The sequence below is a fragment of the Artibeus jamaicensis genome, unplaced genomic scaffold (assembly GCF_021234435.1).
Source record: "Artibeus jamaicensis isolate MK-2021 breed Jamaican fruit bat unplaced genomic scaffold, CSHL_Jam_final scaffold_804, whole genome shotgun sequence".
Taxonomy (NCBI): domain Eukaryota; kingdom Metazoa; phylum Chordata; class Mammalia; order Chiroptera; family Phyllostomidae; genus Artibeus; species Artibeus jamaicensis.
In genome coordinates, this window is record NW_026522055.1 from 814442 (window position 1) to 832578 (window position 18137).

The window sequence follows — 18137 nt, forward strand, 5'->3', positions numbered from 1 at the left end:
CCATTGGCAAGCACATTAATATCCCTTCCAGCTGTGTTGAAGCCACCATGTCCTAGGTTTTTCTTGGCCAAAGGCCGGTCCTGGATAAAGCAAGTCTAGTGATCTAGCATCTGAATTTGCCACTGTGAGGTAAGGGCAGGAACTTGGGGCTTGGTGTTTAGCTCTCAAAAGGATGGAAGACTCCTGCCCTGGCTGGTGTGGCTCTGTGGCTTGAGAGCCAGCCTGTGAACTAAAGCGTCACTGGTTCGATTCCCAGTCAGGCAACATGCCTGGGTTGTGGGCCAGGTCCCCAGTAGGGGGTGCTCAAGAGGCAGCCACCCATTGCTGTTTCTCGTCCTATCTTTCACCTTCCCCCCTAAAAATGTTTAATAATCTTTAAAAGTATATATTTAAAAAAATGGAAGACTCCTGAGGGTTCAACATTTATGGAAACTCTGAGACACTGAGAGAAAAGAAAAACCAATCAGCTCACACCCAGGGCTTGGTAAGTGGGTTGCTTTATTGGCCAACAGTGTTACCCCTCCGGCTCCACAGCGGTCAGGTTTGGTTGGCATCACCCACTGCGTGTGAGGGGCACGTGCACACACTGAGGAAGGGAGTGGGGAAAATGACGGTGGCAACCAGCGGGGTCTTGAACTAGGGCTGCAATGGCAGGAGTGAACCCCAAGAGCGCCCCGCCCCCCAAATAATGCCCTTGGGAATAAAAGGGAGTTCTGGGTCCGAGGACATCAGCAGTCGTTAGTTGATACTAAGTCGCCTGTTTTACGAGCGGTGTGATGCCGGGTGACATGAAGGAGACTGGGAAGTCACACGGCCGCCGGTGGATCAGCGGTTTGGTTATCATCCTGCAGAACCGACTCCTCTGGCACATCTTTGATGGGCCTGTCCAAGATGGCGGGCTTGAAGGGAATACCTTGGGTGAGGCAGTACACAAAGTACACGGGGATGGGGAGGATGACGATGACGAAAAGGGAGATCATCGAGAGCAGCACCCACGTCGGGTACTGTCTTAACACCTGTTTGGACTGTGGAGAGATGGGAAAGGGGTTCAGAACATCGAAGCTTCCAGAAGAGGAAAGATGGTGGAAGGGGAAGGGTAGCAGGGGAATCAGGGCAGAGAATGAGCGGACACGGTCTCCAGGCAGGAGCGGACTGAAAGGCCGGCCCCACTCTCTGGGGAGGTGTGGGGTCTGGACGGGGAGGCTCACAGTGCTTGAGTCCCAGGCTCGATAGCTTAAGTTCTCCAGAGACAGCAGGATCAGGGTGGCCGCAAGCAGCATCAGCAGCAAAATTGGAGACACAGCACACCACAGCCAGTGGAAGATGGGGTGGATGGAACGGCCCCACAGAATCGCCAAGTCTGCAAGGAATCTGGAGCGAGGGCCGGGAGAATGTGGGAAGTCCGGTCACACCTCACCCTTCACTGGGGGACCAAGGGCAGCCCAACCTTAGTGAGCGCCTTTCTAATACTCTACCCCACTTCCAAACCCCTGCCTCCGCTTAAGCCTCATCTGTTCTTATCTTCTTTTAACACCCCCTCTCAAAAAGTCAAACATTCTGCCCTGGCTTGTGTGGCTCAGTGGATTGAGTACCCACCTGCGAACCAAAGGGTTGCCGGTTTGATTCCCAATCAGGGCACATGCCTGGGTTGCAGGCCAGGTCCCCAATAGGGGGCGTGTGAGAGGCAAGCACACACTGATGCTTCTCTCCCTCTCTTTCTCCTCCCTTTCCCCTCTTTAAAAATAAATAGTTTTTTAATATATATTTTACTTATTTCTCTTTAGAGAGGAAGGGAAGGAGAGAAATACCAATGCATGGTTGCCTCTCGTGAGTCCCCTGCTGGGAACTGGCCTGCACCCCAGGCATGTGCCCTGACTGGGAATCGAACCCAGATACTCTGGTTCACAGGCCCGCGCTCAATCCACCGAGCTACACCAGCCAGGAATAAATAATTTTTTCAAACATTCCTCTACTGCCCCAAAGCCTTTCACGGGTACCCAGTGCCCTCAAGGTAAAGGCCAAGTCCCTTTCATTCATTCCATAAACGCGAGAGTGTGATGTGCCAGGGACTCTTCCAGGTGCTGGGTATCCATCGTGAGCAACACAGACCCCCCCAAAAGTTCATTAACACCCGATGCTGAAGGCACTTTTCTTAGTTTCTTCCAGCCCATGACTCTAGCCTCCTTCAGTGCACACTCCCAAACTTAGTAAGTATACAAGCGGGTCTTTCGGTCTAGACTGCTGTTCTCTGTTCACCTATTCGTCTGTCCAGACTCTGCTCAGTTACCCTCTCCTCTAGGACACGTTCTCTGAGTTTCCAGGTGCCCCGGGGGGCCATCTGTGCTGCAAACTGCCTGCTTGCATACGTTTTCCTCTTTGGACTCGGCTCTTCGAGAGGAGGGGCTCATTCTCACGCGTTCGTACCCTAGTCCCACAAGGCTTTCCCGACACAGCGAGTCTCAAGAAATATTTGCACGGTGACTTAATGAGTGGAACTGACTCCAAGAGCCCCTGTCACCTGAAAATACTGCCCCCTGAACAATCCGCCCTTGAATTGTATAGAAAATGCTGGGCTCTGGGGTCTCTTGGAGGTGCTTTGGGGTCTCCCACTCTTCCGTGCCGCAGTTACCTCGGCCGGTTCCCAGATGCTGCTCTCCTTGCTCCTTCTGCCCTGGTCGCTCTTCCTTGCAGAATCACAGCACGGCTCTCCATCTACCCCCCCAGCCTACACGCCGTTGTCAGCTCCCATTTAAAATACTACAACAGTTCCCTACTCTTCACTTTCCACTTCTCATAGTCGATGTTCCACACAGCAAGTGTATCTTTTCAAAATAAATCAGCTTATGTCTCTCCCCTATTTAAAACGCTCCCGTGCCTCCGCCAGCATCCTGAGTACAAAGCCAAGTCCTCCCATGGCTCACAAGGCCCCGAACGACGTTTCATGACCTCCCTGGTCCCTGCTAACTTGCTCCTCAAAACACGCGCAGGACGCGTCCCTGCCCTTGGTACTTACCGTTCCCTCCGCACGGAATGTACCCGCTTGGAATCTTGTTACGGCTCCTCCTTCCTTTGCTTCACTCAGGCGTCTGTTCAAGTGTCACCTTATCGGAGAGGCCTTCCCTGCCACCCTGTGTCAGCTGACACTCACACGTGCTCCCCTGCTTATTTTACCTTACTTTTGATTTTCTCCTCCACGTTATGACCGCCTAACATTTTCATTTGTTCATTTGGTGACTGTCTGGCTCCTCCGTTAATCGCACACTTCCCGATGACAGGTACACTGCTTTTCCTAGACCCTCTATCCCCACCGGCTGAAAGAGTGCCTGGCACATATTAAGCACTCAATAAATACATTAAAGAAATGAATGAATTCAAAGGTTTCTCAGAAAGCCCTGAAGTGAAGGGTCCCTGTGTCACTGTGGTTGAGTGGGAATGAAGGCAAAAAGAAAGCGCTCAGCCCTGGCTGGTGTCGTTCAGTGGACTGAGCACCAGTCTGACAACCGAAAAGTCACCAGTTTGATTCCCAGTCAGGGCACGTGTCTCGGTTGGGGCCCGGGGCCCAGGTCCCCAGTAGGGGGTGTGTGAGAGTCAACTGGTCAATGTATCTCTTGCACATTGATGTTTCTCTCCCTCTCTTTCTCCCTCCCTTTCCCTCTCTCTAAAAGTAAATAAATAAAATATAAAAGAAAAGAAAGAAAGAAAGAAAGAAAGAAAGAAAGAAAGAAAGAAAGAAAAAAAAAAAGGGGGCCAGCCTTCCCTGTTAGACCCAAGCAAGCACCTCCTCGCTCCGTAGGCCCAGGCCACAGCCACATTTTCAAATGTGACGATGAGAATTATGGGAAGGACCATCCAGTATTCACTCAGCAGTTCCACGTAGTAGATGCCTGAAGGCTGAGTGAAGAAGAGGCCACACAGGAACAGGAGCACAAGGACCAACACTGCGGGGAAACAATGAATCTGGGTCAAGGTCAGAGGTCCGGCTGGCGGAAGAGGATAACTAAGCGGAAGTTATAGCCAGGGTTAGATGCGCGTCTCAGAGAAGCCGGGGGTCATTGCAGGGAGGAGGGCCGCGCAGGCCAGAGTACCTGTGAACAGCTTTGGACACATCCTGAAAGATGAACAGCTGTCCTGGAGTGGCGTGACAATGCCCTGCAGGGTCCCCAGCATGACGTTCAGCCCCAAGGTCAGCAACATCAATAAGTGGAGGATGGTCCAGAAGACAGAGCCAGGAGCAAAGGACATGGCTTCAATAAAAGCCAGGAAGGCAAAGTTTGGGCCCTCCTTCACCTGTTAAGGCGGGGGGGGGGGACAGGTGGAAGTTAAAGTGTTCTCGAACTTAAAAACAACAACAGTACAGACAAAGATACATCCTACCTTCCCTAGCAAATGCTAAACTGACCCTCTCACATGGAAAACCAATCCGCCTAGCATTATTCACAGAAGAAATTCTGCTACTGTTCTTTTTAAAAAAATATTGTATTTATTTATTTTTAGAGAGGGGAAGGGAGGAAGACAGAGAAACAGCAATGTGTGGTTGCTTCTCCCACACCCCCTACTGGGGAACCCCTGCAACCCAGGCACATGCCCCGACTGGGAATGGAACCAGTGACCCTTTGGTTCCTAGGCCAGCACTCAGTCCACTGAGCCACACCAGCCACGGCTACAGGCTACAGGTTATCCTGGTGCTTCTGGGAGTTTCGTTTTTTTTTTCTTCCTGGTACTAATAATAAAAGATGAAATTTCTGTTTTAAAAAGGCATTGAGGCCCTGTCTGATGTGGCTGAGTGGATTGAGTGCTGGCCTGTGAACCAAAGGATCACCAGTTCAATTCCCAATCAGGGTACATGCCCGGGTTGTGGGCCAGGTCCCCGGTAGGGGGTGCAGAAGAGGCAACTACACACTGATGTTTCTCTCTCTTTCTTTCTTTCTCCCTCCCTCTAAAAATAAATCCTTTTTTTTTTTTTTAAAGAAGTCATTGAGGAACTCTCAGCCCAGCTTACCTATTTTTACTGACCTTCAAAAACTGCTTCTCTATGTCACACTCAACCAGGTGGCTGAGAACCCGGCTGTGGATGGGTGGGGGCAGGCTGCTGAGCCAGGCAAAGAAGATGGGGGCCGGGTGCTCCCCCAGGTTTTCAGGGGGTTTGGCCTCAGGAGGCAGTTTCCCCATTATTACCAGACTGGAAAGCGTGTCTGCGTTCCTGGGGGGGGAAAAGAGTTGAGTCACTTAGAACCATTCAGCTCCTTAGGACACCACCTCCTTTTCTCTCATCTTCCATGTAAGAAAGGACATCAGTAGCCTGGCATCACTGATCTGGCCTAGGACAAAGCCAAGAAGGCACCCACCTTCAGCATCATGAACCTGTGTGAACCTGGGGAATTTATAACCATGGGCGCCTCCCGGGCAATGCTTTCCTTCCACCTTCTTGGGATTCTGGGAGAACCTTCTCTAGTGATGAAGCCTATTTATTTACTTATTTATTTTTAGAGAGAGGAAGGGAGGGAGCAAGAGAGAAACATTAACATGCAGTTGCCTCTCACACGCCCCCTACTGGCGACCTGGCCCACAGCCGAAGTGTGTGACCTGACGGGGAATCCAACCAGCAACCCTTTGGTTCTCAGGCCAGCGTCCAATCCACTGAACCACAGCAGCCAGGGCTAGTGCTGCGGTCTCTTATGTGCCCCCCGACCTTCGTCCTTCCTCCCTTCGTAGACTAGGAGCAAAAAGTCAACCTCGCGAGCTTTGCACACGGAGGATGGGGGAGCGCCGTGCACTTCAACGAAGCGTGCATCACCCTCCCACCGAGGTGTGCTACCAGAGAGAACCTGCTTCTTGGGCTTTCTGTAGTTCCCTGAGGCCAAGACGCACCGCTGAGGGGCTGGCCTTACTTTTCACTGCAGCGGTCTGTGATGATGGTGGCCCAGAAGCCCAGGACGCAGAAGATGGCCGGCGTGGCGAGCATCATGCAGCCCAGGTTGACCAGAGCCACGACGAAGGCATCCTGCAGACAGTTGTTGGATGAGTCCACGTACGAGGATAAAGAGACGACGGGGCCATAGCCGAGGCCTAAGGTAAACAAGACTTGGATCCCCGCAAAGCACCACACGGCCACGTCATACAGAGCCGGTATCTTCAAAGAAAGAAGACAAGAACGAGAACAGAGGTCAAAGAAGAGGAGAACCTTAACAAAATAAAGGTGGGGACACAGAAGAAGAAGATGGGGAAAGGCCACCTAAGAACAGACAACAGGATGAGCGAGGAGGGCCTGCAAACCAGAGGATAGAGGTTCGATTCCCAGTCAGGGCACACGCCTGGATGATGGACTAGATCTCCAGTAGGGGGCGCATGAGAGGCAACCACGCACTGATGTTTCTCTCCCTCTCCCCCTCTCTTTTTCTCTCCCTTCCCCTCTCACTAAAAATGAATAAATAAAAATTGAAAAAAAAACAAACTAGACAGTAGGTATCCTCTAAGGCCTGATAGAAGAGTAAGGCAGATATACCTTTACCTTCCAAATCTTCAGATGTTGAAGGCCGAACACCGCTCCCTCCAGCAGGGGCCCCCGGATGAAGAAGCAGAGCAAGATTACGTAGGTCAATGGTACCAACACATACATAACCTGGGTGGAGAGTGGGGCCCGTCAGCAGCCACGTGCCACCGGGGTCCCCCCACAGTCACCAGTGGCGGGAAGTTCTCTGAGTCAGAAATGAGGACTTAGAAGACAGCTTTCAGCCGGGTTCAGGGGCCAGGGAGAGCGAGACCTTAGTAATGACTTCTCAAGAAACAGTCATTTAGGCGAGGGCTGAAAGTATGTGAGACTGTTCAGGAATTCACAAACGGTGGCTCACCTTCCCGAGGGACTTCAGCCCAAATATCACGCAAGTGCCCACCAGACACCAAGACAATAGGTAGAGAATGCTCAGGCCGAGGACTGGCGGCCCGCTGTCCTCGATGCTGTCCGAGGCCTTCAAGGTCGACCGGTACCAGAAGTACATGGAGGGCGTCGTCCGCTGACATTCAGGATCTGAGGGCGTCTGGCTTTGGTTATGACTGCTGGGCGGGGTGGCCCTTCCCCTCTCCGTTAGCGCTTCCCCCACATCCCTTCCCTCTCATTTCTTCTTCCCTCTACTCTCTGCCTCTTCTCTACCCCCCTCACTCCTTAACCCTCTTCCAAATCCCCTTCCCCTCCTCACCAAAGTCACTGGAGTTCTTTAGGAGAGGACAGTGCTCCCAGGGAGTAGAATATTTGAAGGCCTGACACAAATAGGTGAGGATCCAGGCATTGAATACGTTGCAGTACAAGCTGGCAATGAGGCACACCTGTGGGGCCAGGGAGGCGGTGGCTGGGGAGGCGGGACAGGGAAAAACGAGGGAATCTGACAGAGGATGGGGAGGGGGGGCTGAAGGAACTTGACCCATGCAAGTGAAATCGGGGAACCCACTGCAGGACAAGGGCTGGGCTCGGGGCGCAGAGTAGGCTTGGGCAGCCCAGGGCTCCTCACCATGAAGCTGGTGTACCCCACGCCACCGACCCAGGGGCCGATGATCTTCCACACGCCCATGCTGCCCTGGTGCATCCTCTGACCCACAGCCATCTCCAGAAAGAGGAGCGGGATCCCGACCAAGAGCAGCAAGAAGAGGTAGATGATGAAAAAACTCCCTGTGCAGGGCATTTAAGGAAGGAGCCATCTTGGGCTTCTTTGGGAGTCCAAGAAACACCCATCTCCACCCGTGACATCCATCAGAACCACGGGCACCGAGAACTCAACTACTTCCGCATCCCTCACAGTCTCGGGTGCCCGGTCCCTTGGCCCCCGGTTCCTGGAAGGCCCAGATGTGCCCTTTCCACCTGCAGCCCTGAAAAAAGCTTCTAGCCCTTTCACCCTCGCATTCAGATACCCTGCGCCTCCGCCCCTCAGGATGCTGGGGTCCAGGCCCCGCCTCCTCTCCTGCTCCAAGTGCTGAGTCCCTAGCTCTACAGGTCCCAGAGACCTTGGAGTTTTAAGCCCAGCCAGGCTTCTGTCTTGCTAGCCCCTGGTGGACCCACGATTATTCCTGGTCCCCAGACTTACAACCTCCGTTGTGAAGCCACAGGTAGGGAAACCGCCAAAGGTTGATTGCCCTCACGGAGTAGCCCACCTGGGCCAGCATGTACTCAACCTTGTTAGACCAGAGTGGCCGGGTATCAGGGACCTCACTACTCTTCTTCTTCTTCTTCTTCTTCTCTGGCACCTCTGTCTTCTTAATTAAGGGTTTCTGTTTCAGGGGTTGGGCAGATTTCACCCCCAACGTAAAGGTTTTCTTGGGTCGGGTGCCCATTCTCTGTCCCTCAGAAGCCTGAGTCTCCCAGGCCTCAGCCTTTGCAGCTCGGGCTGCCAAAGTCTCAGTATCTGAAGCCCGGGCTGCGAGAGACGCTAGGCCCTTGTTTTCCCAAACTTGGCTCCCTGACAAACTGTCTGAAAGGCTTGAATCAGTAAATGAGGCTGTTTTCACTGAAGACTCCGATGGCTGGGCCTCTGTCTTCACTCCAGGCTCACCCTGTTTGGTATCTTCAGAAAACCCTGAGGAGAGCCTGCTTCCCCGAGTAGACCTGAAGGACACCAGAAACGACATTTTAGATGTTAGAGCCAAGGGCTGCCCGAGCTGCAAAATAATCCTCAACACCTCCTTAAATCAAACCATTCATTTCTGGCCCTGACACTCCGAAAGTTCAAAGCGCCCAAAAAATACTCTCACGTAAGTTTTACTTCTTAGGAGGGCTTTGGTGCAAAGGATCAGGGTAGAGAAAGCAAGCTAACAGCAGTCAGGAATCTCACTCGGTGGGTTTTTGGAAACAAGGGGGGGGTGCCCCCCCACAGAGGGAGACACCATTTTTAGTGGGCTTTTGAGCCAAGGAAACTAATTTCCTATCAAATCTGCCTTGTAGCCTCAGGGAAGTAGTTTTCTCTTTCTCTCTCTGAGCGTCCTCATCTGTAAAACAGCCAGGTCTCTGCTCTATTACCGCCTCACCGGCAATGCCTTCCCTGCCCATCTATCTAAAAATCGTGGTCTCCCTGCGCTGGTGTGGCTCAGCGGATTGAGTGCCGGCCTGTGAACCAAAAGGTGGCCGGTTCAATTCCCAGTCAGGGCACGGACCTGGGTTGCAGGCCAGGTGCCCAGTAGGGAGTGCGCAAGAGGCAACCACACATTGATGTTTCTCTCGCTTTCTCCCTCCCTTCCCTTCTCTCAGAAAATAAATACAGAAAAATGCAGCCTACGTAGCTACTACTCTCTCCATCCCAACCACTTTTATGCTTCCTCACAGTGTCATTCATCTCCGGATGTGATTTACTACTGATTGTTCGTCTAGTTATTGTCTCTCTCCCCCCTCCTCCCTAGCTGTTCCGTCCCCAGCAAGGGGCTGGTGCTGCACCTCATGTTTCCTCTCTCCTTTCTGCGCTTCTGCTCCTCTGACCTTTGGCTGGCTCCTCAAATACTTTATAAGCGAATGGGCAGAGAGCGTACTGAAAAAGAAAAGAAATTAATAAAAACGGGACGCGACAGGTTTACTGGTGAATTCTAACAAATACTTAAGGAAGAAATTATACTCATTCTCTACAGTTTCTCTCAGAGGACAGAAGCTGAGAGAACACCTCCTAACTCGTTCAACAAGATCAGGAGTACCCTGATACCAAGAACAGACAAAAACATTACCGAAAATTACTGAACAAGAGTATAAGAAGAATTATATAAAAGAATTAAAAAAGAATGTATAATCAAGTGGGACTTATCCCAAGTACGTAAGATTGGTTCAACATTGAAAAATTAATTCACGTAGCCCTGGCTGGTGGGGCTCAGTGGATTGAGTGCCGGCCTGGGAACCAAAGGGTTGCGGGCCAGGTCCCCAGTTGGGTGCACTCGAGAGGCAACCACACATTGGTGTTTCTGCCCCTCTCTTTCTCTCTCCCTTCCCCTCTGTGTAAGAATAAATAAAATCTTAAAAAATAAATAAAAATAAAAAGTGTATCCCTTCAAACAAGTTTTAGGGGGTTTTATTTGTTTTTGTTTCTTGTTTGTTTTGTTTTCGCAAATTGGTCATTTTGCCCTTCGGTAAGAGAACTGAGTTTTGGCAAATTGAGACTCTGCAGACTGGTCACTTGGGACACCTACAGGGCCCCTTGCTTTCTGGCTGACACTTCTTCCCAGGCTGGAGCGCTCCTGGTGACTGCCCAGCGTTGCGAGGCCCGGCATCCTCTGTCCCAGCAATCGCCCACCTAGGCCCACGCCGCCTGGGGAGTGCGCCCGCGTCTCCCAGAAATGCCCATTTCCCTCCTTCCTTAGAACTAGGCCGGGGCTGCTGTCCAGGCTCCTCAAGGCACAGGAAATAACCATTTGTCCCCAACAGGCCTATGCCAGGTTGGACTTGGGGTCTGTTGGCTGGGAATGTAAACCGGTGGGTTTCCGCGATGGACAGGGGCTGATGGCCAAGGCTCGCGAAGGCCGGGGCTTGGCGTTGGCTCAAGGTCAGATTCGGTGAGCAAAGGGGCTAAGGCCTACGTCTTGGGCTCCAGAGGAGAGAAAAGGACGGGCCTCTCTGGTCTCTCCATCCCTCGGTTCCACAGAGGCCGAAGCGGGCAGGAGGCTCCAGTCCTGTAGACTGTTGCCCCTTAGAGTGAACCTGGCCTCACGCCCTCCCAACCCTGATCTATGACCATCATTTTGGGGAGATCTAGGTCCAGGTCATGCCTCAAGGTCTGGCCTCTTCAGTCCCGTCAGTTAGGTGAAAACTGAGCAGCTCAGCGACCCTCTCAAGCCACTCACTGTGAGCCTCGTGAGGCTGGCGCACTGGACGCTCCTCGCTCTTCAGCAGCCACCGCCTTTCTTGCAGTTCCTCTGCGCATGCGCTCTCCTCACGTGCCTCCCACGTGACCCAGCAGCCCATTCCACCCTCTGCCCTTTATAACCCCCGGCCTCCTGGCCGCCCCCCTCCCTGCACGTGCACGCCCACATCCACCACGCATGCGCGTGCGCTTCTCTCACTTCACTCTTTGGACCACAGCCCCACCTCCTGCCCCTCGTTTAACGCACGTGCGCACACTCCCGCATGCGTGCACACACTCACAAACACACTTTGTCTCTCTCCCGCCTGCTCTCTCGCCCTCCCTCATATAGTACTCATCCAGAAAAAAAAAAAATCCTTGCGTTTGCCACAACATGGATGAAACAGAGGGCATTACGCTAGGAGAAATGAGCCAAAGACAAAATATTATTTATATGTGAAATCTAAAAAATATATATATTTTTAAATACATTTATTTTATTATATATTTATTTTCTATATTTAGAACAGTAGAATGGTGGTAGCCAGGACCTGGAAATGGGGTAACGCAGGTCCAAGCGTACAACCCTTTACTGCCTACAGTTAATCATGCAGTATTTTTTACTGCAAAGTTGCTAAAAACAGATCTTTGGTGTTCTCAACACACACACAGAGTTAACTGTATGAAATGATGAATCTGTTAATTATCCTGAGTTTGGTAATCATTCCACCATGCATGTGGTTATCAAATCATCATCTTGTCCACTTTAAATTATATATAATATAATCAGATATGTCAATTCTTCAGTATAGCTGGGGAATGGAAGCCCTGAGTCAGAAATCAGAATAGTGTTCATGGATTTTCTTATGACATTAAGAAAAATGACCTGCATTTTGAGCCTTGAAAAATAAAAATAAAAAAGAAAGGATAACAACCCTGGCTGGTGTGGCTCAGTGGATTGAATGCTGGCCTACTAACCAAAAGGTTGGCAGTTCAAATCCCCATCAGGACTGATGCTTGGGTTGCAGGCCAGGTTCCCATTTGTGGGGTAAAGAAGAGGCAACCAATCGATGTTCCTCTCACACATGAATGTTTCTGTCCTTCTCTTTCTCCCTCCCTTCCCCTCTCTCTGAAAATAAATAAATAGTATCTTAGAAAATGAAAAATATATAAATAAAGATTGCCCTGGCCTGGTAGCTCAGCTGGTTAGCGCATCATCCCGATACACCACAGTTGCTAGTCCGATTCCCAGTCAGGGCACAGGTAAGAGTCAACCAATGGGGGAAAAAGGGGTGTGGCTCAGTGGCTTCAGGGCTGCCTGCAAAGGTTGCCGATTCCATGTTTCTCACACAGCTCGATGTTTCTCTCCCTTTCTCCTTCCCTTCTCCTCTCTCTAAAATATAAATAAAGAAATCTTTTTTAAAAAAGAATCAACCGATGAACATATAAATAAGTAGATCAACAAATAGATGTTTCTCTCTTTCCCCTCTCTAAAATCAATCTTTTTTTTTTTTTTTTAAGGATAGCAGATGAGATCCTTCAGAAGAGAGATCTCTAAGAGCGGCTGGTTTGCCAGGGCTTGGGCGGACGTCAGCGTGGCAGGAATGACTCTGACCTATGCCAGATACCTGTGAGGACTCGGGACTTGGTGGGCGTGGGGAGCCAGGGGGGTATTAGGGGAGACCTCGGACGCCACCAGGCCTAGAGCTCGGGCCTAGAGACAGGCAGGGACGGCCAACCGGGATCTCATTGCCCGGGTCCCAGGTTCAATCCTGGCTCCTGGGGAGCCGCTTGCTCTAGGGACCCCCATTGCGGGGGCAGGAAGTAATGCCCGAGGCTCAGCTTCCGCCCAGGGTGTTTTGGCACTGCCCTGCCACTCCTCACACTCCCGGGGACCTTCCCACTTGGGGCCTACAGCACTTTCACTTCCCCCAGGTGCCCAGCCCCTGCCCCTGCCCAGGGGAGCACCTGGCCTGCGCTCTTGCCAAAAACAGGATGCAGACTCTGAGAAAGGGGCGATGACAGAAGTGGGGGGGGGTGTGGGGTTAGGGGTCAGTAGTCCATGGAGAAAGGACAGGCTTGCAGAGAGAAGCATCCAGAAACCCAGAGAGGGAGAAGATAGAGACCCTGAGGTTGGGGGAGACAGACCCCGGGTAGGGAGAGGGGGGGACAGAGACCCACAGCAGGGTGGACAAGAGGCTCAGGAGCAGGACACAGACAGATGCAGACACGGCAGAGCTTAGCAGGCAGTGAGGTCAGAGTGTCTGTGAGGTCGGCTGCTGTCCAGGGCCAGCCTGGGGGCCTGGGGCCCAGAGTAAGTGGCTACAAGCAGATCAGGAGTCCCTGCGGGTCCCCCTCAGCCTGAACCATGAAGACCTTGGAGGGACAGCCCAGCGTGTCCTCAGTGTCCACAAGTTCCAAAGCTCCTCAGGTACTGGTGTGTGTGTGTGTGTGTGTGTGTGTGTGTCCCCGTGGCGTGGGTGAGGGAGACGGGGACAGACTGAGTCAAACCACCTAGTGAGAAGGGGGAGGGGTGGGGCTCTACCCGGGCACTTCCTCTTTCTCCGTGTTCTTCCTTTCTCTGTCTCTCAGCCTGCCCCTGTGTTGTTCAAGGCTTCTCTCTCCCTCTCTCCCTGCTGCCAACCCCTCTTGTGGTCACCCACCCCTGCAGGTGAAGATGTCCTCGGCCCAGGAGAGCTGCCTCAGCCTCATCAAATACCTCCTCTTCGTTTTCAACCTCTTCTTTTTCGTGAGTTGTCTCCTGGCCACCCAGCCTGGCCACCTCCCCTCCCCAACCACCGTCCCTGCCACAGCCGCCACACCTCGTATCCCTCCCTGCCCACCACCCTGTTCTCATCTTCCCCACCCAGGTCCTCGGCAGCCTGGTTTTCTGCTTTGGTATCTGGATCCTCGTGGACAAGAGCAGCTTCGTGTCGTTTGTGGGTGAGGGGGCCGGGGCAGTCGGGGAGGGCCTTCCTGGAGCACGCATGGACCCAGCCTCCCGGCAGGTGGCCTCCTGGGGTCTCCCTTGTTCCAGGGAGCCCCCACGGCGTCCCCACTCCTTAGGCAGCTTCCAGGCCCTGGTGCACAGCTCGCCGCTGCTGCGCCTCTCAAAGCCGCAGTGTCTTCCTCCAACAAATGAGCTGTGTGCACCACTAAGAACAATAATAGTCCTTTCTCGGGCCCTTCCTCTGTGTCAGATCTTGTGCAGGGGCTCATCACACCCTCCCAGAAACCTCTCCTGAGGTTTAGGGCAGGGAAGTCACGCAGGGGGCATCGCACAGCAAGGAAGCCGAAGCGCAACTATAACACCAATAATAATAGTAGGAAAATAACAATGGGGTAATAGTCAAACTCTTAGTGGCTTGTACTGAATAAGTACCACCCTGCATTGAGGACTGGGTTGAACACAGGCCCCCCCCCCAGGGTTCCCTCGGAAACAACCCCAGGAAATAGATATCATAACCCCTTGGGCCTCAGGGAGGTTCAGTGGGCTTATCCAATGTCCTGGAACCAGGCATGGGGCTGAAACTGCTGGGAGAGAGAAGGAGCTGGGGGAGGAAAGAGGGACCGAAAGCAAGAAGGAGACACTGAGACGTGCAGGGAGGGAGAAGGACAGAGGCCCAGCATGGGTCAGGAGCCCAGAAAGAGGCCCCCCCCCAGGATTCTGCTCCCCACCGCGTTGGTGAGGGAAGGGTCTGCCTGGAGTTTTGCGCATAAGACCCAACGTCACTGTCTCTCTTCTCCCACAGGCTTGTCCTTCATGCCCCTGCAGATCTGGTCCAAGGCCCTGGCCATCTCAGGAATTCTCACCATGGGCCTCGCCCTTCTGGGCTGTTTGGGGGCCCTGAAGGAGCTCCGCTGCCTCCTGGGCCTGGTGGGTGAATGCCTCGCCCCTGCTCCCATCTCCTGGGACCACCCCCTTTTCCCCCTTTAAATGAAACCCCTGCCTCCTGGGGAGCCACTCAGCCTGATTGCTCCACTTTGCCCCTCAGTATTTTGGGGTCCTGCTGCTCCTGTTTGTCACGCAGATCACCCTGGGGATCCTCATCTCCACGCAGCGGATCCGGGTGAGCTTTCCCGCCCCACCCCAACCCCCAGCAGCCAGTGGGTGGCAAGAGAAACAGAGGCCGACAGGGCCTGACACACAGAGAAATAAGAGAAACGCCCAAGAGACAAATAGCTGCAAAGACAGAACAATTGCAGGGACCGACAGAGGCACAGAGGTAGACACGGGCAGGAAGAGACAGACATGGAGGAAGACAGACGTAGCAAGAGAGATGACATCCAAAGAGAAACAAACAAAAAGAAAGAAAGGAGAAAACACGAGGAGAAACAGAGACTTGGAGGAAGACATAAACACCTGATGAGAGCTCTCGGGGAAAAAGCGAGAGGAACAAACACAACAGAAATGGGCAGAGAGAGGTTTTGAGGAACAAAGACATAGGTAGTCATTCAGTGAGGAACCGATGAGGGCATGAAGATGCTCAGGGACCCCTTGGGGCTGAGAGCTGGGAGTGACTGGAGTAGGTGGGGCGCAGATGGGGTGGGGAGGTGCTGCGGGCCCACCCTCACTCTCAGCCTCTCAGCTGGAGCGGAAGGTGAAGGACATCATACAGGAGACGATCCGAAACTACTATGCCCACCCAGAGACAACCGAGGCGGAGGAGAGCTGGGACTACGTGCAGTTTCAGGTTGGTGAGCCCCCTGCCCCCAGGAGTAGCCCCCGCCCTCTAGCTCTGGGGCTCCGATGTGGCTCCGCCCTCTGCCTGGAGAAGACTCGGCCCTGTTCCGGGACCCTAATGGAACCCTACCTACCTACTGCCGTGCCTGACGTGGCCTCATGGCCCAGTTGCCAGCCTCCCCCATGCAGACCATGGAAAGGGTTCGTCCCCTGCCTGGAGGAGACTTCAGTCTCTGCCCCAAGGCCCTGGTGCAATTCCTCTCCCTGCCCCTAGTGACTCTGGGTCCCATGGGGTCCAGCCCTCTGAGACTTCATTCCCTGGTCACTCATGGGGGCCTGCTCACCCATCCACCTGCCCCCTAACTGAGGCCGAATTGCACTGCCCACCGAATCTTCCGTCCCCAGGGTAATTCTGCAGCTTCTCCCCAGCCGCAGGTCGCCTGGTGATTTGCCTCTCCCAAGCTCATGTTCCCCTAATGCCCCCTGGCTCTGGCCCTGTCGTGACCGACCCCAGCCTAGTCCACCGGTCCTGCTCCCCCTATTCAGCCCTCTGGTCCCAAAGAGACCACCACCGCCTGGCTCCCTCATCTTCCAAAGTAATCTAGTATCCCTCCAGTCCTGGTCCCTCTGACTCTGTCCCTCTCCCAGCTGCGCTGCTGTGGCTGGAACTCTCCTCAGGACTGGTACCGCGTCCCCAGCATGAGCAGCAACCAGTCGATGTACCAAGTGCCCTGCTCCTGCCGTAACTCGTCGGTGGCCAACTCCTCAGTCTCGAATATGACCTCCCCCACCCAGTTCAGCCGAGTCGGACCACTGGCTCGGCCCCAACACAGTACAGAGCTTTGTGTGATCCCTGCAAACAGCCATACCTATCGAGAGGTGGGAAGGGGAGCGGCCTACCAAAGGGGAGGACCTGCTGGGAGGGGCGTGACCCCAAAAAAGGCGGGGCCACGGCATATGGGCGGGGTCTGCAAGGAGGGTGGGGCTACGAGATAGTATGGCGTAACCTGAGGGGCGGAGCCTATAGATGGTGCCGGTTCTAAGAAAAGACAGGGCTTAGAGAAAAAGGCGTGGGCCTGGGATGTTGACGTAGGGAGGGGTGGGCTTGTACCGAGCGAAGAAACAACAGTACTCTGGTCACTAAGGAAGAGGGGCAAGAGCGAAGCCCAGAAAAAGCCCTAACTTTAACCTTTCTCTACATTCCCAGGGCTGCTCGCGGAGCCTGCAAAAGTGGTTGCACAACAACCTCATCTCCATCGTGGGCATTTGTCTGGGCGTCGGTCTACTCGAGGTAATCTGGTCCCACCCTCACTCGCAATTGGCCGCACAATCAATCCTCAAATAGTCCCGCCCCAAATGCCCGTCCTCCTCTCCGTGGAGTTGCCTGAGTGTTAGAGTTCAGTCGGTACAGACTTTTCCGCTGCTCTGTGCGAGAACCAGCCTGTGAGCCCTGATTGGTTGCACTCAGGGAGACACCCCGCCCTTTCTCGGGAGGCCCCCATTGGTTCTCCTCAGCGACCAACCTCCTTCTATTGGCCGCAATGTCCCCCCCTTTCCCGGCAGGTGAGTGTGGCGGGGCTGAGCCTGCTAGTGCCACGCGGAGCGCTCCGCAGGGAACTGCCACTGCAGGTGCGGGGTGCCGAGGGTTCGTGCCCCGGGCTCGGCCTGAGCACCGATGGCGGTGGCGTGCAGAGCAGCAGCGGGCGTAGCGGCAGTTTGTGGGGTGGCTGGGGCATGGCCGATGCTTGCCCCAACTGGGGGGACAAGGTCCCACAGGGCAAGCTGCCCATGGCCTTGGGGCCCTGGCCGCTTTGGGAGCAAGATGAGGAACAGCCTGGGACCCGGAGCACGGGCGCAGAGGCGGAAGCCGAGACGGAATTACAGGCAGAGGCAGAAAGGGAGACAGATGAGCCTCCAAAATAAAGGACCCTGGGCTTGCTCCTGATCTCACTCCTTTCCACTCTAGACCTGAGTTAGACGCAGCTGGGTTCCTCCTCCCCCACCCTGTTCCCATCTCCCCGACCCTTCCATGACCTCCAGCCCTTTTACCCTTAACCCCACCTCTCTCATATTCTCCCAAACTCCCATCGTGGACCTCATCTTTACTACCAGGCCGGGTTCTCCCTGTAGCCCTGCCCTGCCCAATTCTGGGCCTCATTTTCTTTCCTGGTCCCGCCCCCCACTTTCCTCTCTTAGAACCCCCACCACCCCACCTCCCTGTCGCCGCCACCCTCTCTCCACCGCTCTGATAGCCTCTCCTTTCTCTGTAGCTCAGCTTCATGTCGCTCTCCATATTCCTGTGCAGAAACCTGGACCAACTCTACGACAGACTCGCCCGGTACCGCTAGGCCCCGCCTTCCCCAAAGACCCACCCTGACCCCTTCCCTGACTCCTGTAAATAGTTGCTTAATCCCCAGTTCTCCCCAGCCACTGAGACCTGAGACTCCTCATTCTCCCCCTGGGACCCAGATGTCTGCCTGCCCCACTGCTGTCCCCGATCTCGTGGGACCTGGGGCTTCCTGCCACCAGCTTCCGGCCCCCAAAGATACCTCATTTCTTTGACTCATCCGTCAGCCTACCACTTCCCACAAGATTATTTTCACCCAAACCTCAAATAAATCCCCTGAGTCTTGGTAAAATAACTTTATCCTCTG

General features: G+C 53.8%; 2 protein-coding genes across 4 annotated transcripts; one reads left to right on the forward strand and one right to left on the reverse strand.

Moving 5' to 3' along the window:
• Window positions 1-535: 535 nt before the first annotated feature.
• LOC119046018 (orphan sodium- and chloride-dependent neurotransmitter transporter NTT5) lies at window positions 536-10893 on the reverse strand. Of its 2 annotated transcripts, XM_037140930.2 has the most exons (13): window positions 10801-10893; window positions 9413-9503; window positions 8073-8590; window positions 7503-7660; window positions 7194-7320; window positions 6849-7024; window positions 6509-6619; window positions 5889-6130; window positions 5014-5200; window positions 4086-4287; window positions 3779-3938; window positions 1209-1371; window positions 536-1025 (listed from the first exon to the last, which is right to left on the reverse strand). In XM_037140930.2, the coding sequence occupies exons 2-13, from the start codon at window positions 9415-9417 to the stop codon at window positions 807-809; spliced, it is 2268 nt and encodes a 755-aa protein (XP_036996825.2). In that variant the 5' UTR covers window positions 9418-9503; window positions 10801-10893; the 3' UTR covers window positions 536-806. The 2 variants fall into 2 exon arrangements, with proteins under 2 accessions (XP_036996825.2, XP_053515635.1); XM_053659660.1 differs by having other exon boundaries at window positions 536-1371.
• Window positions 10894-12912: 2019 nt separating this feature from the next.
• CD37 (CD37 molecule) lies at window positions 12913-18125 on the forward strand. Of its 2 annotated transcripts, XM_037140928.2 has the most exons (9): window positions 12913-13230; window positions 13471-13548; window positions 13670-13742; window positions 14552-14676; window positions 14795-14869; window positions 15389-15493; window positions 16132-16362; window positions 16691-16774; window positions 17754-18125. In XM_037140928.2, the coding sequence occupies exons 1-9, from the start codon at window positions 13168-13170 to the stop codon at window positions 17829-17831; spliced, it is 912 nt and encodes a 303-aa protein (XP_036996823.2). In that variant the 5' UTR covers window positions 12913-13167; the 3' UTR covers window positions 17832-18125. The 2 variants fall into 2 exon arrangements, with proteins under 2 accessions (XP_036996823.2, XP_036996824.2); XM_037140929.2 differs by lacking the exons at window positions 12913-13230; window positions 13471-13548 and having other exon boundaries at window positions 13670-13738.
• Window positions 18126-18137: the final 12 nt, after the last annotated feature.